A 20,052-nucleotide genomic window follows, 5' to 3' on the forward strand; every position below is an offset into this window, starting at 1 on the left:
ACTCTTAAAACAGTAAAACACTAAAAACACTCTCTTTGGACTTGATAAAGGCGTGATAGCCTTGTGCAGGGCTTTCTCCTATAGAGCTAAATATTTTTTTTTATGGAATGGTCTGCCGATCTATGTGACAGATCTATGTGACAGATTCAGATTCGGTCTCAAACTTTAAAGGGATACTTCAGGATTTTGGCAATTAAGCCCTTTATGTATACTTAACAAAAATATAGATGCAACATGTAAAGTGTTGGCGCCATGTTTCATGAGCTGAAATAAAAGACCCCAGATATTTTCCATACGCACCGAAAGCTTATTTCTCTCAAATGTTGTGCACACATTTGTTTACATCCCTGTTAGTGAGCATTTCTCCTTTGCCAAGATAATCAATTCACCTGATAGCTGTGGCATATCAAGAAGCTGATGAAACAGCATGATCATTACACAGGTGCACCTTGTGCTAGGGACAATAAAAGGCAACTCTAAAATGTATAGTTGTGTCACACAACACATTGCCACAGATGTCCCAAGTTTTGAGGGCGCCTGCAATTGGTATGCTGACTGCAGAAATGTCCACCAGAGCTGTTGCCAGAGAATTTAATGTTAATTTCTCTACCATAAGCCGTTTCCAATGTCGTTTTAGAGAATTTGGCAGTACGTCCAACCGGCCTCACAACCACAGACACGTGTAGCCACACCAGCTCAGGACCTTCACATCCTTCTTCTTCACCTGCAAGATCGTCTGAGACGAGTCACCTAGACAACTAATGAAACAGTTTGTTTGTACAACCGAGGTATTTCTGCACAAATTGTCAGAAACCGTCTCAGGGAAGGTCATCTGCATGCTCGTTGTCCTCACCAGGGTCTTGACCTGACTCCAGTTCGGCATTGTAAACCCACTTCAGTGGGCAAATGCTTACCTTCGATGGCTGCTGGCACGCTGGAGAAGTGTGCTCTTCACGGAGTAATTCCGGTTTCAACTGTACCAGGCAGATGACAGACAGTGTGTATGGTGTCGTGTGGGTGAGCGGTTTGCTGATGTCAACGTTGTGAACAGAGTGCCCCATGGTGGGGGTGGGGTTATGGTATGGGCAGGCATAAGCTACGACAAAGAACGCAATTGCATTTTATCAATGGCAATTTGAATGCACAGAGATACCGTGACGAGATCCTGAGGCCCATTGTTGTGCCGTTCATCCACAACCATCACCTTATGTTTCAGCATGATAATGCATGGCCCCATGTCGGAAATATCTGTACACAATTCCTGGAAGCTGAAAATGTCCCAGTTCTTTCATGTCCTGCATACTCACCAGAAATGTCACCCACAGAGCATGTTTGGGATGCTCTGGATCTATTTGTAGGACAGCGCGTTCCAGTTCCTGCCAAGATCCAGCAATTTTGCACAGCCATTGAAGAGAAGAGGGACAACATTTCACAGGCCACAATCAACAGCCTGATCAACTCTATGCGAAGGAGATGTGTCACACTGCATGAGGTAAATGGTGGTCACACCAGATACTGACTGGTTTTCTGATCCATGTCCCTACCTTATTTTTAAGGTATCTGTGCCCAACAGATGCATATCTCTATTCCCAGTCATGTGAAATCCATAGATTAGGGCCTCATTTATTTATTTAAATTGACTGATTTCCTTATATGAACTCTTAGAAAATGTTTCATGTTGCGTTTATATTTTCTTTCAGTGGACTTCCCCAGAGTCAGATGAACTCATGGATACCATTTATGTCTCTGCGTCCAGTATGAAAAAAGATAGAGGTAGTTTCTTGAACCAATGCTAACCAGCGTTAGCGCAATGACTGGAAGTCTATGGGAAACACTAGTTAGGAATTTCGCTAACACTAGTTAGCAACTTCCTTCAACCTGCTCGCAGAGACATAAAAATGTGTTCATATGACTATGGGGAAGTAGATGAAGGGCTTCATTGCCAAAATCCTGAAGTATCCCATTAAATCTTTAGTGAAGACTAATCTCTTCAGTAGGTCCTATGATTGAGTGTAGTCTGGCCCAGGGGTCTGAAGGTGAACGGAAAGCACGAACCACCCTTGCTGTCTCTGCCTGGTAGGCTCACCTCTCTCCACTGGGATTCTCTGCCTCTGACCCTATCACGGGGGCTGAATCACTGGTTTGCTCATGCTCTCCCATGCCGTCCTTAGGAGGGGTACATCACGTCTAGCCAGGCTTTTTTCACTATACTTGACCTGAGTGGGTTAAGTCACTGACGTGTCCTCAGGCTTGTGTAGTGGGGAAGATCTTTGTGGGCTATACACGGCCTTGTCTCAGGGTAGTAAGTTAGTGGTCTGTTGATATCCCTTTGGTGGTGTGGGTGCTGTGCTTTGGCATCGTTGGTGGGGTTATATCCTGCCTGGTTGGCCCTGTCCGTGAGTAACTTTGGACGGGGCCACAGCATCCCCCAACCCACCCTGTCTCAGTCCCCAGTATCTTTGCTTCAATAGTCTATGTGCCGAGGGGCTAGTGCCAGCCTGTTCTATCTGGTGTAACTCTGCTGTTTTATCTGGTGTCCTGTGTGATCTTAGGTATGCTAAATCTACCCCCCCCCCCTCTCTCTCTCTCTCTCTCTCTCTCTCTCTCTCTCTCTCTCTCTCTCTCTCTCTCTCTCTCTCTCCTCCCTCCCTCCCTCCCTCTCAGAGGACCTGAGCCCCAAGACCATGCCTCAGAACTTCCTGGCCTGATGACTCCTGATGTCTCCAGTCCAGCTGGTCATGCTGCTGATCCAGTTTTTGCTGTTCTGCCTGCAGCTATGGAATCCTAACCTGTTCACCGGTCGTGCTACCCTGACCCGGGCCTGCTGTTTCGACTCTCTCTCGTCTCTCTCTCACTCTCTCTACCGCACATGCTGTCTCGGCCTTTGACTGCTTGGCTATGAAAAGCTAACTGACATTTACTACTGAGGTGTTGACCTGTTGCACCCTCTATAACCACTGTGATTATTATTTGACCCTGCTGGTCATCTATATGAACGTTTGAATATCTTGAAATATGATCCAGCCTTAATGGCCACCCAGCACAGCCATAACAGGACTGGCCACCCCACAGCCTAGTTCCACTCTAGGTTTCTTCCTAGGTTCCAGCCTTTCTAGGGAGTTTTTCCTAGCCACCGTGCTTCAATATCTGCGTTGCTTGCTCTCTGGGGTTTTAGGGTGGGTTTCTGTACAAGCACTTTGTGACAACTGCTGATAAATATAAATACATTTGATTGATTGATTGATTGATTGGTTCAGGTGCATCATTCAAGTCCCCCACATACACAAGGTAAGTAGCTTTGTAAGTTATGAGACTCTGCTATCTCTCTCTGAGATGTCCTCCTCTTCTTCACAGTCTGACTTTCCATTCCAGCCTCTTCTCTCGCTCACGTATGAATCAACTGGAACTTTCAAATCCCCCTCAGTGAACCCTCGGAAGCAGATAACCATTTGAAGGAAGAAAAAGACCAGCGATGTGGAGAGCTGTGCTGAATTCTACAGAGCTATAGCGTATATGCTGGAGACACACACTCACATGTACATGCTCACACCCACACACACACAGGTGGAATTAGATCCCCCCAAGCCAGACTGAGATCTGAGTCTGTGGGTACCTCAGGTTATCACCTACCAGCAGGAAGGGGTAGTTGGAGCTATCGCTCATGCTCCCAGGAGGGGAAGTACTCAAGACAAGTCGAACAAGGCAAACGTGGGCTTAGCCTGATAACAATAACTAAGGCGGTTAAGTTTTGAAGAATTAAACTTTGGAGAAAGTAACGTTATGTGACGTTATCTGGAGAGATGGATTCCAAAGTTGCTAAACAAGATAGCAGTGGTGTAGTAATAGTGTAATATGGTAATTTAGCAGATTATGCTATTCAAAGTGATTTACAGTTGACACATGGTATTCAGTACAGTATTTGTACGGCACCTGCCTGTGGGCATTGCTTGGAGATAGGGATGGGGAAATCTAGTCCTCAGGGTCTGAAGTACTGCTGTTTTTCTGACTGATTCGTGTCACTGATTGGCCAGAGAGTTTTCTCACCTGGGACATGTTCAGAAGGAAAACGTTGTTGAACGTTGCAGATAGAAATGTCATGAATAAGAGACAAAATGATTCATCATTCTACATGTCATAGTCAGGCATGTTTGTTCTACAGTATATATTTCTACCCGAACATTATGCCCCTGATGTCCCAGGTCTCTGACGCAATGGGAAGGGTGAACACCAGCAATGCTGGCAACTTCGACATCTAAATTAGTGTACCCCTGGCTTATGTGATAGCCTACCATACCTTTAGGCTCACCTCTATTTCCCTCCTACCGGCAAGTTGTAAAGATCCCATCCTCTTTTGTTCTGTCCAGTCTCACAGTCCCAAAGGAGGCGCGAAGACACTGTGCCTTCTGAAGCAATTCACAGAAAAACCACAGTGCAGAAAAACCCATTACCTTTGGAAAATAAGACGCCGCTGGTCCACAGAGCAGAAATTGCTTGAACAATCCGCCCTGATCTCAGCCCCAGAAAATAAGTAAAGACGATTCTGAAAGTCAAGAAGATCCATACCAGGTAAATAATAATGTGAGAAAAGGGCGAGGAGAATGCCAGCCAGGCAGTCCCCATGTGTCCATGGGCTTTAGACCTTACACACTCCAACAGGTCGGGGATTTAACTCATCCTGTCTGTGAGTGGCACAGTATTACAGGCTTTTGGGCCTGGAGAGAGAAACATGATTGAGCCTCACTCACAGCGAGAGACATCAAGTCTTTAAATATTTCAATAGCTGTTTGGTGAAAACGGCCCTTGGCTTTGGATTCCATGTGTATCTCAGTCGGAATAAACTGTCTCCCTGGGATCTAATAGTCTTACTGCAAGATGCCACCAAACATGAAAAGCAATATCCACCTGGTCTGTAAGCAATGTCAGCTTATGGAAATATCAATGTTTTAAAAGGGGGGGGGGGGGGCATGCAGAGATCAATGCATTTAATTTACAAATGTCCTGGATTTTTTCTGTATCTGGATATGTCTCAGTTAGGGATAGCCAACATTCTCTACTAATATTCTTATTTGGATTGCTGAGAATTTGGTAATAAAAGGAATACAAAGGCTAATTACCTCATGCATAATCATCTTTCAAACCATAGGTGGCTGTTATTGTCTTCTGAATATAACAAGTGCAAACAAAAGGTCAGAAATACGCATACATTACTTCCTACATTTGGTTATTGCTTTTAATAGTCTTTGAAGACTCATCACAAACCCCAAATGTGCACACATCTGTTTCAAAATAGCTATTCAGGGAATCACTGTTCAACCATAGTGCTAACTTATTCAGAGATAGCACACTGAATATTCATTAGGAAGAACACAAGTTGGTTGGCTTTTGGTGGTTTTATCATTTTGATCAAATAAGTAATAGTTTGTCTATGGATATTTGTCTTCAATAAGTATACTGCTACTTACCTCTCTGCTACTGTCCATGTAGTGACAATTTGTTTGTAAAATAATTTATATTGATATTTAATAGGTCTACTATTCAACAATAGCTGCCTGGAATCAGTCTACTATAACTATTACTTATCTGCCTTATTCAAGAGCTATGTTGTGTTTAGATGTTTGTAAGAGACAGTAAGATGTTTTATCTTCGCAGATTCAGAGAATTCAGCATGGTGGAATGGGAACATTTCTTCACCAGCCCAGTCAAAACCCTCTCAAACCCAGCCCCAAGTATGATTCTGGAAAATATTGCATATTTTTACACCGTTTGGCAAATTATTTTTCACAACATTTATTTTGCACTAAATATATTTATTTCAATAAGATTATTTCCCGAGCTTGACAATTGAACACATATTTCTTCCCAGTAAACTATGCCTAATGTGAAAGGCCAATGTCCTTGCCGGAGTGGCATTCCGCATTTAACAACAACAAAAAACAGCCGCTGCATCTTTGAGTCTAGCAAGCAACCAAAGCAATTCAGCATATGAAACAAAAACAAGCATATACCTTTCTCTCTCCTCCATTATCTACAAGGCAGGCCAACTTGTCTAGCATGTTATCTGATGTATATTACCTTTGATATTGTAGAAAATCAAATAAGTGGACATTTGAAAAAAAACATATTTCCATAGCATGGACAAGAGACCAGGGGTGGTTGGTTTTAGATCTGTACCTCATGCGGATACAGAGTTATTTAAAAGTATGACTAGAAGCACAACACTTGTTTCAGCTAATCAACTATTAATCAAAGCCTTTGGTTGATTGAATCAAGTATTAATGCTGGGATGGAACAAAAGCCTGCAACACAGCGAGTGGGTCCAGGGTCCCTATGAACTGGTTTGAAGATAGGTTGGAGCAGGTGTTGTTGGAGCGCCATTGAGTTAACTTGGAGCTCCACCTAGAGGAACTATTGTAGTATTACAACTACTTATTACATTGCCATTCTCCCCCATCTTTCTGTATAGTCCTACATTATGTATGAGAGCATTACAGTTTTTCTCCATTGGTTTGGCTCATTTCTTGAAACAGAAATTACATTCTCAAAACTATAAGATCATTTGGCAAAACAGTCTTACAGTTCAGCACAACACTATAGCTCACTTGCAAAAGCTCATATCTCTCCTAAAACTGTTCACTCATGCTTCAAAACTAAATTCCTTTCCCATATAAAGAGTCAGTGCCACGAAAATGGCAAAGATCCTTCTCAATTGCTTTGGCTCATTTCTTGAAACAGACCGGACGTTCTCAACACTCTTGGTGCTTTAACCAAAACTACATTTCCTTCTCATTTAAACAGTCAGTGCCCCCAAAATGCTTCGTCCCTTTGGCATTGTGTAAGCACTGCAAGTCAAAATGTTTAGATGTTTTGTCACTATGGCAGAGGACCATTGAAATATCCCTCATGTCCACCTTTCAGTCTTAGCCCAGTCCTTCATTGACAATGGTTACTGTACTGTTTTTTGTCCAGCTAACAGAATACAATTGTGTATAAAACTGAAAAAAAGAAATAGGATTTTAGGGTAAGAGTAGCCTCCAAGGTTTGACATCACACATTGCACTCATACTGCCAAGGAAATTGTAACCATTATCATTCACACACAAAGTAACTTCCATACATCAGAGTAAAAAGAAAATGTATACAGCATAATATACTGTAATATAAACACACAAACAAAAAACAATGAAAATTATATGCAGCCTACAGTGCTGTAAATAAAGCTGGAGTTTCACAACTAACAGTTCTTCACTGGTCGCTGTCCTCACCCTCCCTCTCCTGGCCACCATCCTCACCCTCCTGGCCATCCACATGCTGCTGTCTGTCTGGCCACAGATTCTCGTCCACATCACAGCGTATATGCTCCCTTGCGATGCAACGAGGGAAGAAACGGCGTGCATGTCGCAACCATCCCCTACACTGATCTCCTGTAATATCCTCACACGCAGCGTCCATTGCATGGAGCAGGGACCTCTGATCTTGAGCCTGATGCTCATACACTCTCCACCTCCAAGCGGAGAAATACTCCTCAATAGGATTGAGGAAAGGAGAGTAAGGTGGTAGGAACACCATGACCATCCTTGGATGAGTAGTGAACCAGGCCCTGATGAGCGGGCCACGGTGGAAATTCACATTGTCCCATACAATGACATATTGTGGTAGGTGAGGCCCTACGAGACCTCTCTCATTTTCAGGGATCAAATCAAAATGAAGGCGGTCCAAGAAGATGAGGAGCTTCTGTGTATTGTATGGGCCAAGACTGGGGATGTGAGTGGCCACACCATTCTCAGATATGGCAGCACACATAGTTATATTGCCCCCTCGCTGGCCTGGGACATCCGCCGTGGCCCGGTGGCCAATAATATTACGGCCACGTCTTCGGCCCTTGGCCAGGTTGAAGCCAGCTTCATCCACAAACACGAGGATGTGATGGGTCTCGTTTCCTTCCAATGCCATTATTCTCTACAATAGCGTAAAAAAAGAAAACATCAAATCAGTCATACAGAAGAGTCATACACTACAGTTACAGACAATTACATAGGAATGGTCTATGTTCTCCACAAGTTCAATATACTACTGGCCACTACTGCAGTGGTGCCAAACCTGGGGTACATGTACCCCTATGCAGAGGTACTACAGGGGGTACTTGACAGAAAGGGGAGGGGGGAAATCATCAATGACTAGACTTACTGAAATGTTAAAGTAAAACCCACAGTATTAGATAGATTTACATGGGAGGCACTAATTGCAGCTCTTTGACCCCTTTTCTTATTGTATGTTATATTCTTCAAAATAAGGATTATAATGATAATTACATCATACAGTAAGCTGCAGTTTTTAGGCGAAATGTTGAAGTCAGATAAATCAAATACTTCCATACCTGGTTTACCTGGATACACAAATCAGGTAAAGTGGGTACTGAAGCCAAAAAGGTTTGGGAACCACTGCTTAATTGTAAAAAGGTTATAATGATGGACAACCAGTAACTGACTTACATGTACATACTGGTACCGCAGCTCTTTCACTCTATCAGAGTTCCTCTCAAATGGTACCCTGTAAATTTGCTTCATTGTCATCTGATGCTTCTTCAATATCCAGTCTATTGTGGAGTTGCTTATAGAGTTGACATTTTGGAATATGGCATTGTCTTGTAGGATTGCAGCGTGGATCTGTCTCAATGTGATGCCATTATTTGCCATCACCATGTTACAGATCTCTTGTTCTTGTTGTTCATTGAGAAGTTTTCCTCTGCCACCCGTGCAAGGTTGTCGTCCAATCCTAGATATAGAAGTCAAAGGACAACACTCCATTCGTAATGTATACCTTATGTATTCCTTACAGAATGAGTTACCTATGTAATTGCATTGTTGTTTTACTTACAGTAACTTTACCACAATTCTAATGCATCACTGCACAGTGACTGGAATACTACTGTAAACTGTATCATCAATACTGTAGAAAATAAACTATTCCATAGTTTATTTTCTCCAATGTTTTTCTTGTAATTTTTAGTATCATAACATCCCATTGAGGTAAGATATTACTGTAGGCCTATCACACACACACACACACACACACACACACACACACACACACACACACACACACACACACACACACACACACACACACACACACACACACACACACACTAAATGAATAGGTAAATGTGTAAATAAATATATTTCTTGCTCTATGCAGTGTCCTGTCCTATACAACATATAATTCCATCATTGACTGACTACATACCTGTTTTCCCTTCGAAAGGTTTGGATGATGGAGGAGACTGTTGAGCGAGGCACATTAGGCTGCACTCAGCGACCTGCCTCCGCCATTGTGAGGCCATGGTTGATGACATGGTCTATAATTGTGGCCCGAATTTCATCCGGGACAGCATGGTGTCTTCGTGCTCCTCGGCCTCTTCCCCCTATTCCACCACCACGCACCCTTACTCCTCCTCCTCCTCTTCTTCTTCCTCTTCCTCTTCCTCGAGCAGGCAGTTGCCCTTGTTCATTTACTTGGCCAGGTGCCTCCATGTTCAGAAATTGTACTGGTCCTGCATGGTCAAGCTCTTTACATACATGTTTGGCAGCATTCACAGTCATGGACAGCACCTGTCAGGTAACTAAACATACTGTTTGATTGGTCATCTGAGATGTGTGAAACTCCTCCTTCGTTAGTCTAGTTTCACCTGACTGTCAATTGCTGTAATACATTTATCAAATGTTCCAAGGGATTCATATATGGTATTCATGGTATTATGTTCTTGACTAATTTTGACAATTGAACAGACTATTGTGCATGTGATGACTTATACAATGAAATGACGCTGACACGTTTTGGAGCGAACAACCATTAGAATGAGAATCAACAATCAGTTTAGATCGATAAGATCTATTCACTTGGAAATTGTGCTAAATGTAGGCTACATGTACTTAATCATTTGCGAAGATGTACTTAGACATTTGCAATTTGATGAAATGAATGAGAAATTCAATTCTGTTGTGAACAATTGCCAAGTGGTTTGGAGGTTTGTCCATGTAGTTTTGAGAATGTAATTTCTGTTTCAAGAAATGAGCCAAACCAATGGAGAAAAACTGTAAATCTGTGATGGATTGTTGAAGTTTCCCAGATTATAGGTGTTTTTGAGAGAATTAAATCTGTGACGTATTGAACAGTTTCCCAGATTATGGTGTGTTTGAGAGAATTAAATCTGTGACGTATTGAACAGTTTCCCAGATTATGGTGTGTTTGAGAGAATTAAATCTGTGACGTATTGAACAGTTTCCCAGATTATGGTGTGTTTGAGAGAATTAAATCTGTGACGTATTGAACAGTTTCCCAGATTATGGTGTGTTTGAGAGAATTAAATCTGTGACGTATTGAACAGTTTCCCAGATTATGGTGTGTTTGAGAGAATTAAATCTGTGAGAGAATTAAATCTGTGATGTATTGTTGAACAGCTTCACAGATCCCAGACTGTAGCTTTAATGACACACTACACTGAATCATTTCAGAAGGTATCAGACAAATACATCATTGGTATCAACATACTTTATTGCCGAGAGATAAAAATATACATTTCCACTTGTTTCAGCAATTAACAGTCACAATATTATCTTGTCTTACTCTTAGATGACATGCTAAGGAAACAAATTAAAGCATGTAACGTACATTGGCAAACTTTCACATACGCACAAATACTCTGACGTCACTAGTTAAGATTGTATTTGCACATGAAAAATCCCACCTGCAAATATAATCAATGAAGGTTATGCACGAAAACGGTGGAACGTTTACCACGTCAGCATTCAAACTACGAAATTAAATTGATCGAACAGTGAAGGGCACTCTGCGATATTACACTACATGGGGTGTATTCATAAGTGCACACCATAGCTAAACGTTTTGCAACGAAAACGAGTTTCTTTCCGGACAAGTTCAGGTAGTCCCTTCTCATTTCAGTGTCTAGTGAATACACTCCAGACAACAGCACTGTAGTGGGTGATTCCCTGATGAAGGTACGGACCACAGAAAGCCAGTAGTAGAATATAAAACATTTCCAACTGTGTCATTGTCTACCATCACCCGGATTCCAGCCAGTCCACAGTCCTATTTATTATACATCTCTGCATGTAACAGTCCATTTAGAGTTCCAGTTCTATTACGTCAAATGTCTCACACAGTGGAGGCTGGTGGGAAGAGCTATAGGAGGACAGGCTCATTGCAATGGCTGGAATGGAATAAATTAAACAGTATCAAACATATGGAAACCACATCTGACTTCTTACCATTTATTCCATTCCAGCCATTACAATGAGCCTGTCCTCCTATAGTTCCTCCCACCAGCCTCCACTGGTCTCGCACACATCCGAGTTCACAAACCAGCAGACTAGACCTACACTACTCCACTCCTTTTGGTTTCCAAAAGTCTTTGTATCCACTCCTGAACAGCAGAAGGCACAATCCCTCTAGCCTGGGTGTCGGTCTGTTTCTGCCCTCTTGCCAACTCCTTATGGAATCGTCTTGGACAACAACGGCAATGGACTCAGCCAGAGCACAAACAGATCTGGGATCAGGCTACAATCCTTCCTGAAGTCCGCCATTCCATTCCACTCTCAGGCTTACCCAACCTTATAGGCAGTGCTCATTAGAGCACACCATAGCAAAACATTTTGTAACAGAAAAGAAGCGTTTCTTATTGGACAAGCTCAGGTAGTACCTCCCTGTTGCACTCCGCTTTCCTCCATTCTATGCCTACAAAACATGGCCCAATGTTTAGGTGTGGTAGATTGTGTCTACCTGATCCAGGGCATTGTTCAGCAGAGCACAACATTGTGGAACGTTTCGATAGATATACATTATCTAGAAAAAATATGCCGCAATGAGGCATCACGTCATCTCTATTCATGACGTTTCTAGCTGCAACATTCCAAGTTTGCCTACTGAACACAACCCAGTCGTGTTTACTAGGGAGTCATGTTTAATAGTGCAAGCAACGCAAAACATTTTTTTTTTTAAGTTCTGCAACAGAAACCAAAATGCAAAAATGCAAAAATGTTTCATGGACGAGTTGGGGTAGGACCGCCCCAGTTTCTACAGGACCCAGGTGTGGTGAGGAGTTGTCTAGGTGTAGTAGATGATCTCTGGTATCTGTCCGTCCTCCACTGACGTGCCGTTGTTGTTCCCAGGAGAGCTGAAAAAGAAAAAGGTGGTCTTGGTCCCCGTGGCGGACTCCTGGCTCACTTTCTTTAACCCTTTAGTGCCGTAGTGAGAGTCCGGGCCCTACAGGAGACAAGTGGATTGTTAGGAAGGAGAATTTATGCACAAAACTCCGTTTTTGCTATGTACTGAAATGATCCACTTTGAAAGCTTGACATAAAACATTCCCATTAAATTGTAACAGTGGACTAATAGACACAATATAAAAATACTTGTTTATAGTTTTGTTTTGTGTGAACAATCCCTTTAAGATGAGCTGACGATTAAAATGTTCATTACAAAGTCTCAACTGTGGTCACACACAGGGTTGATGATCTAGTAGAATACAGACCAAAACTAGTTGCAATAACAACAATTGATTCAAGTCTATAATAAACATGCTGCTGTTCGCAGCAGAGGCAAAGTTCAAACTCAGAAAAATAAAACACAATTGCCTATTTGTTTGTAAACATGCACTTGAGTAGTCAGTCTCATGTCTCATGTCGTTATGGGGTGAGCGTACCTTTAAGGTTGCACAAGCGGTGTAGCTAACGTTGGGTAAAATCTCCACAGGCTCCTTGAACATGACTCTGAACGTGTTGGCTGTTCCGTCACAGCTGAAGCCCGTGTCGTTTGTTGCTAGCGTTAGGCTTTTGTCACTCTCTATAATCTGAAAAAAATGATGGATACAATTATTGTCAATTACTGTTTGCACTATAGCTTAAAAAAATATGTATATGTAACCAACATTTTTTTTTTTTTTTAAAAGGTTTTCTGAACAAATTCACTATAATGGCCTGGATCGTGTTCAGTTGGCACCAAACGGGAAAAAACATTTTGAAACAGAAAGGTACTACCTGAACTTGTCTAATAACAACCCAGGATTTTGGTTTTCCATTGCAAAACGTTTTGTTACCATGTGCCCTACTCGACACAACCCTGGTAACCAGATCTCTTAGTGCTTCATACACAGTAAGGAACATTGGAGAAGTTATCGTGTGGCTGAAGCACTAACAGGACACATTTGGTCTGGCTACCAGGCTGATAACATCCTTAGCTCATCATTATTAAATGCTTACCTGAATATTAACCTGATAGTCCGTAGGTCCGTGGATCGAGCCATACAGTCCGAACCCCACCACTGATATTCTTCTATTTACATTAAATCTACAGGAGATGGAAATTACAAGATACTTTTAAAAACCTCAAAGGAACGAACACAGCCTTTATTAAAACACATGCAATAGAATCTCCACCAATGGGGGTGTGGTGAAGAGGTATGAGGCTGGAGAAAGACCATCGTTCAAATTCAACTGGTTGACTCCTTTAACAGCACACGTTGCAACAGAAGAACCATCTCAAACTTTTTTGGGGTGTTGATTTGCATTCAAATGTTCCACCACTGTAAAACAGTGATGTGGCCGTTTTTTTATGGCTCTGCCAGAAGAAAACCCCCTCCAAAAATGTGTTGAACCGACTTATTTTTACATTTTGTCATTCATCAGACGCTCTTATCCAGAGCGACTTACAGGAGCAATTAGGGTTAGGTGCCATGCTCAAGGGCACATCGACAGAACCTTGTCTTCTCTGGGTTTCGAAACAGCAACCTTTGTTACTGGCCCAACGCTCTAACCACTAGGTCACCTGCCACTCATAAGTGTTCCTCTCCACCGAGGTCTGTAGAAAAAGGCTTATAGGTTATTGAAGGACAAACCAGAGTTGTACTGAGGCTGCTTTTGACACACCATCATCTGAATTAGAATTAATAGTTTATATTTTTCCGGCTGAATAATTTGTATGTCCAAAAAACAAATACGAGCCAAATACAAAGTCATTTCTGTGCAAGGGCTTTTAGTCATTCTAATTGTATAGTGTGGGGCCGGTAGGACATTGTCACGGTGTAGACAAGCAGGTACACAGTCTCACCTGATCCTGTCACTGGTGCCACTGTATCCCCAGCGACTTTCAACCTGCTGGAACCTACTAATGCTGCCCTCCTTTCCTCGGAGGCAGCAGCGCGGCCTGTCAATGTAGTCTACCCGCGGCTTGGGGTTTACTGTAAAGTGTAAAAACAGATTTACCACCTCCCGATCGAACAATATTCCAGACTGGGCAGGCCCTGTTGCACAAGAAAGAATATCAAACTGGTTTCAGACTGGGAAGGCCCTGTTGCACAATAATTAATATCAAACTGGTTTCTAGGGCTGGGTTCATTGGACAGCAGAAACACATTTATAAAATGATTATACACCGATATGTTCAATATGAATTCTAAGTTACAAGTATGTTCAAGTATTTACATTTTACAAAACTGAGCTTGATGAAAAGCAGTGCTTACTCGTATTAAAAAGTGATAATTTAGGATATGTGAAATCTGACAAAGCAGAGTCCTAACTTATTTAGCATTTTAAACTACAACTTTAGATAGTGTGTGTTTGTCTTTCTGTTTACGTGCGTCTGTCTCTGTGTGTATGTCTCAGACAGAGAGATGCCCACCCGCAGCAAACTCCTCCACAGTCATGAGTGGGAAGCGGATGAGGGTTAGGGCCTTGCCCAGAACCTTCTGTTTGTTCTCAGAGGTGAGGGGAAGCTGTTGCCTGTAACACTCGGCATCCGCCCAGCGCACCACCGCACCAAATAGACGGTTTTCGCGAATCCCCAGGGTGTCTCTCTCCAGCACAGCACACAGAGTATCTAAAAACACAGGCTCAGTGTTAGGCCTAGTCTACACAGTATGACAAAAAGGGAAGGGGTTAGGGTCAAAGGTTAAACTCAATTGCCTCCAGAATGCACCCAGAAACAAACATACACTTAAAGTAGTCCATTTGTTCTACTACCTCTATGATGGGGATCCTAATAAAATACTGATGGATTGTATTAAAACGTAACATGTTTCAAGTTAAACTGTAGTTTGTATCCTGTGTAGTGAATGATTACTGTGAGTATTAACCTGTTGGGTCTAGGGGGCAGCATTTGCACGTCTGGATAAAAAAAATGTACCCGATTTAATCTGGTTACTAATCCTACCCAGTAACTAGAATATGCATATACTTATTATATATGGATAGAAAACACTCTAAAGTTTCCAAAACTGTTTGAATGGTGTCTGTGAGTATAACAGAACTCATTTGGCAGGCAAAACCCTGAGACATTTTCTGACAGGAAGTGGATACCTGATGTGTTGTATTGAGTTTAAACCTATCCCATTGAAAAACACAGGGGTTTAGGAATATTCTGGCACTTCCTATTGCTTCCACTAGATGTCACCAGCCTTTACAAAGTGTTTTGAGTCTTCTGGAGGGAGATCTGACCGAACAAGAGCCATGGAACGGTGATGTCCCATTAGACACCTGGCGCTACTTCATGTTGGGTACCCTCGTTCCAATACGTTATAAAAGGCTATGCATTCGTCCACCTTGAATATTATTCATGTTCTGGTTAAAAAAGGCCCTAATGATTTATGCTATACAACGTTTGACATGTTTGAACGAACGGAAATATATTTTTCCCCTCGTTCATGACGAGAAGTCCGGCTGGCTTACATCATGTGCTAACGAGACGGAGATTTTTGGACATAAATGATGAGCTTTTTTGAACAAAACTACATTCGTTATGGACCTGTGATACCTGGAAGTGACATCTGATGAAGAGAATCAAAGGTAATGGATTATTTACATAGTATTTTCGATTTTAGATCTCCCCAACATGACGTCTAGTCTGTATCGCAACGCGTATTTTTCTGGGCACAGTGCTCAGATTATTGCAAAGTGTGATTTCCCAGTAAGGTTATTTTTAAATCTGGCAAGTTGATTGCGTTCAAAAGATGTAAATCTATAATTCTTTAAATGACAATATAATATTTTACCAATGTTTTCTAATTTTAATTATTTAATTTGTGACGCTGACTTGACTGCCGGTTATTGGAGGGAAACGATTTCCTCAACATCAATGCCATAGTAAAACGCTGTTTTTGTATATAAATATGAACTTGATAGAACTAAAAATGCATGCATTGTCTAACATAATGTCCTAGGAGTGTCATCTGATGGAGATTGTAAAAGGTTAGTGTATCATTTTAGCTGGTTTTATGGTTTTGGTGACCCTGTCTTTGACTTGACAAAACATTACACACAACTCTTGTAAATGTACTGTCCTAACATACTCTAAATTTATGCTTTCGCCGTAAAACCTTTTTGAAATCGTAAAACGTGGTTAGATTAAGGAGATGTTTATCTTTCAAATGGTGTAACATAGTTGTATTTTTGAAAAATTTGAATTTTGACATTTATTTGGATTCAAATTTGCCGCTCTTGAAATGCACCTGCTGTTGATGGAGTGCACCACGGGTGGCACGCTAGCGTCCCACCTAGCCCCAAGAGGTTAATGGAGTTTAGGTCATGAAACTGTGTGGATGCTCATTTAGAAACCATGACCTAATGAGCAGGGCCAGGCCCAGAACAGAAGATGGACGGGGTGTGATTCTGACATCTGGCTAAACAAAGAGGACCATGGACATTCCACAGGGGAGCCAGAGGGAAACTCATTGGGGTCAGAAAATGTATAGCTGGGGAGGTGACACCTACAAGGGAAGAGTATAAAATGTGTTGTGAGCTTTCTAAATGTATGCACTCAGCTGACTGTATCCTTGGTATTAAACACTTGAAACTTCCCTTGAGCTTTTGGTCTCAATTCCTTATTGCAAAGAGGTTGCAATAGCATTTTTCTTTTTAACAACACCATAAGTCTATTGGCGGTTCATAAATAAAGTGAAAAGGTGCATAGCACCACATACTGTGCTGAGTGTGTTGGTCTTAACAGGTATAAAGCCACGGTGGGTGACGTAGCTACTACCACCTGCAGTTATGGAATGTTTGCTCAGGAGTTGAATTAATTTGCTGACCCCTCCTGTTGTCCTGGAAGGAATTATGTTCTTCCCACCCAGTTGACTACATCAGAAGCACGCATGATGGTTAACCCTCATCGGTTACCCAAATCATCCACTGTATATCATTGGGATATGTTCCTGTGTGAATAATAAGCCATACTGATGCATACCTAGGTCAATGTCAGTGAATCCTTCTGCGTTTATGGCATCACCGGTGCTTTTGTCTATTGTTTCCAAACAGAGGCTGGCAAGCTGCGGCTCATCGAATAGTCTGGCCTGCAGAAAGAATGAGCAGAAAGATGACACATCAGCATGAGACACATGGGGAAGTTGTCTGTTCAAGCACCACCCCGGGAATTTCCACTTGATTTGATAAAGGCATAACTTGATATAGAACGTTCTAGGATCAAAGTTGCTCGCTAAACAGAACAAAAACAGGAAACGAGAACTCTTGAATATACCTTACACTTTTAAAAAACTTTGGACAGTGGACATGGGCAGTGTGGGATGTGACCTGTGTTTAAGCGAGTTATTCTGTAGTACTACCTAAATCATCTAGGCCAGTGGATTATCTTCAGTCATGCCTTAGTTTTTGTATACCCTGTTCTGAATTGTTACCCAAGAGGAATTGGCAGAGATGCCATCCTGGCTATTCTTTCTATGTGATGCACTACAGTAGTCTATTGTATTTAGTGAAGAGCTGGCATATTCTCTAGAACCCACATGAGGGTTTTATGTATTATAGCTAATGCTACCAGTTCTATATACTACCTGAGTGAGTAGTAGTATTATAGCTAATGCTACCAGTTCTATATACTACCTGAATGAGTAGTAGTATTATAGCTAATGCTACCAGTTCTATATACTACCTGAATGAGTAGTAGTATTATAGTTAATGCTACCAGTTCTATATACTACCTGAGTGAGTAGTAGTATTATAGTTAATGCTACCAGTTCTATATACTACCTGAATGAGTAGTAGTATTATAGCTAATGCTACCAGTTCTATATACTACCTGAGTGAGTAGTAGTATTAGGTAGAATAGTATATGCAATAGGAGTTATATTACCAGCCCTATATACCTGAGTGAGTAGTAGTATTACGTAGAATAGTATATGCAATAGGAGTTATATTACCAGCCCTACATACCTGAGTGAGTAACATGAATGCGTTGTCTGCCCTGAGGTGTTTGGTAAGGAACTCCACACACTGAGTCTCTAGAGCAGGGACGGCATATTTCTTCGCCGTGTACAGAGTGGTCATCACCGTCTCTGGTCCTATGTGGACCTCGTCAGAGTACAGGAACCTGCAAGCGCGCACACACACACACACACACACACACACACACACACACTAAGTGGTCAAAGAAGGTGGGAGGGACAGGCTTCCAGAATACCAAAATGTCTGTCTTCTAAAACAAAGGCTTGACATTGCATATAGAAGATTTTTTTTAAGAAGAGGTCATTAGGAATAGCTCAGCAGGAGCCTTGTTTGATATCAGTTCCATCAACTCACATCAAATCAAATTTGATTGGTAACATACACGTAATTAGCAGATGTTATAGCAGGTGTCACAAAACGCTTGAGCTTCTAGCTCCAACAGCGCAGTAATATCTAACAAATTACACAACATATACCCAATACACGCAAATCTAAGTAGGAATCAATTAAGACTATATACATATGGATGAGCGATGACAGAGCAGAACGGACTAAGATACAGTAGAATAAATAGTATAGAATACTGTATATACATATGAGATGAGAAATGCCAGATATGTAAACATTATTAAAGTAACTAGTGTTCCATTCCTTAAAGTGGCCAGTGATTTCTAGTCTGTGTCTATAGGCAGCAGCCTCTAATGTGTTAATAATACATTAATATTATCATACAGCAAATGCAACTCATAATATAAGGGCAACAATATAACTAACGTACTAGGGTAACAACACCTCTCTATAAATATATTATATCGCAATGCAGTGCATTGGTCAATAGATGTTACCTTAGCAAGGCTAGGAAGGCTGCAGGTTCCACATCAGGTAACTCTATCTCGGCCGAGGTGGTGGCCATTCCCCCGTTGAACATGGCGTCAAATACTGCACTACCAGCAGCTAGGACGAATTTATGCGCTGGTATCCTCTGCGCCTGTCTACCTTTACCGACAATAAACCTAACGTCACTGAGCAGTTCGTTATTGAAGAGAAACGCGAAGCGCTCTTTTACTGAGCTCTTCGTGGCCTGCCAGTTGTACATAGGCTCCCGGTGAAGGCCACCCGACGGGGGTGAGATTGGTGCTGCGACCACGGGGACTGGCATATTCGAGGCCACTCCAGCATTTCTTCCCGCTCCAGAATGGGCGAAATTGGATGCTCGTCCTTCAAGATTGGACGGTGGGCCGATGCCACCACCCCCAGTCGCCATTTCGTAACGTTGTCCTTACTGGCTTTTACGATTGATAACCGTGGAAAATATCAATGACGCATATTTGCGTTTTATTGCGAATTTTTCACAGACGAATGGGCCAGTGTTTGTTACTGCTTTCTTTCTCGCTCTCCAGGAATGACGCACACTTCCGCGGTTTACGTCTCTTCCTGTGAATCCTTCTTGTTGTTTTCTTTTAACCCATTAGGTGGCACTGTTTTATGCTGTCACGTCAAGCAGACAGCATCGCTGAATACCTTTATTTTGGAATTACCACAAATCTGTCTGCACCATGCATATTAGACACTAGACACGAAACACGACAACACACAGTTGATCATTTCCACACAATCCGAATGCGGCAGAGCAAAACTGCTTTGCAACAAGCCAAGCATTCTTGAATAGTTTATATAGTCCTTTTTTTAGTTAATACTTTCCAGCTAACTTCTGGAGAATTGTCAAATCTTTGAAACAAAGCTCCACCCCCTCCTTGCCCCCGCGGGTTTTGACAGCCTCTGGTCCCATACTAGACAAAATGTAAATTTG

At 42.0% G+C, this 20,052-nt stretch overlaps 1 protein-coding gene across 2 annotated transcripts; it reads right to left on the reverse strand.

Moving 5' to 3' along the window:
• Positions 1-10,533: 10,533 nt before the first annotated feature.
• LOC106587839 (BTB/POZ domain-containing protein 1) lies at positions 10,534-19,665 on the reverse strand. 2 transcript variants are annotated; one of them, XM_014176492.2, is made up of 8 exons: positions 19,088-19,665; positions 18,231-18,387; positions 17,251-17,356; positions 14,692-14,889; positions 14,122-14,251; positions 13,275-13,362; positions 12,719-12,865; positions 10,534-12,279 (listed from the first exon to the last, which is right to left on the reverse strand). In XM_014176492.2, exons 1-8 carry the CDS (start codon positions 19,504-19,506, stop codon positions 12,121-12,123), a joined length of 1,404 nt encoding a protein of 467 aa, XP_014031967.1. In that variant the 5' UTR covers positions 19,507-19,665; the 3' UTR covers positions 10,534-12,120. The 2 variants fall into 2 exon arrangements, with proteins under 2 accessions (XP_014031967.1, XP_014031966.1); XM_014176491.2 differs by having other exon boundaries at positions 14,122-14,314.
• Positions 19,666-20,052: the final 387 nt, after the last annotated feature.

The sequence above is a fragment of the Salmo salar genome, chromosome ssa26 (assembly GCF_905237065.1).
Source record: "Salmo salar chromosome ssa26, Ssal_v3.1, whole genome shotgun sequence".
In the NCBI taxonomy this organism is placed as follows: Eukaryota; Metazoa; Chordata; class Actinopteri; order Salmoniformes; family Salmonidae; genus Salmo; species Salmo salar.

Bases quoted from the DNA above. Each gene is read 5' to 3' on its own strand.
- LOC106587839 (XM_014176491.2), bottom strand. From the start codon at position 19,506: ATGGCGACTGGGGGTGGTGGCATCGGCCCACCGTCCAATCTTGAAGGA. The intron at 13,363-14,121 runs GTGAGACTGTGT...CATCTCCTGTAG, and splicing joins GGCACCAGTGACAGGATCAG to ATTTAATGTAAATAGAAGAA. The intron at 12,866-13,274 runs GTAAGCATTTAA...CATTTTTTTCAG, and splicing joins ACTATCAGGTTAATATTCAG to ATTATAGAGAGTGACAAAAG.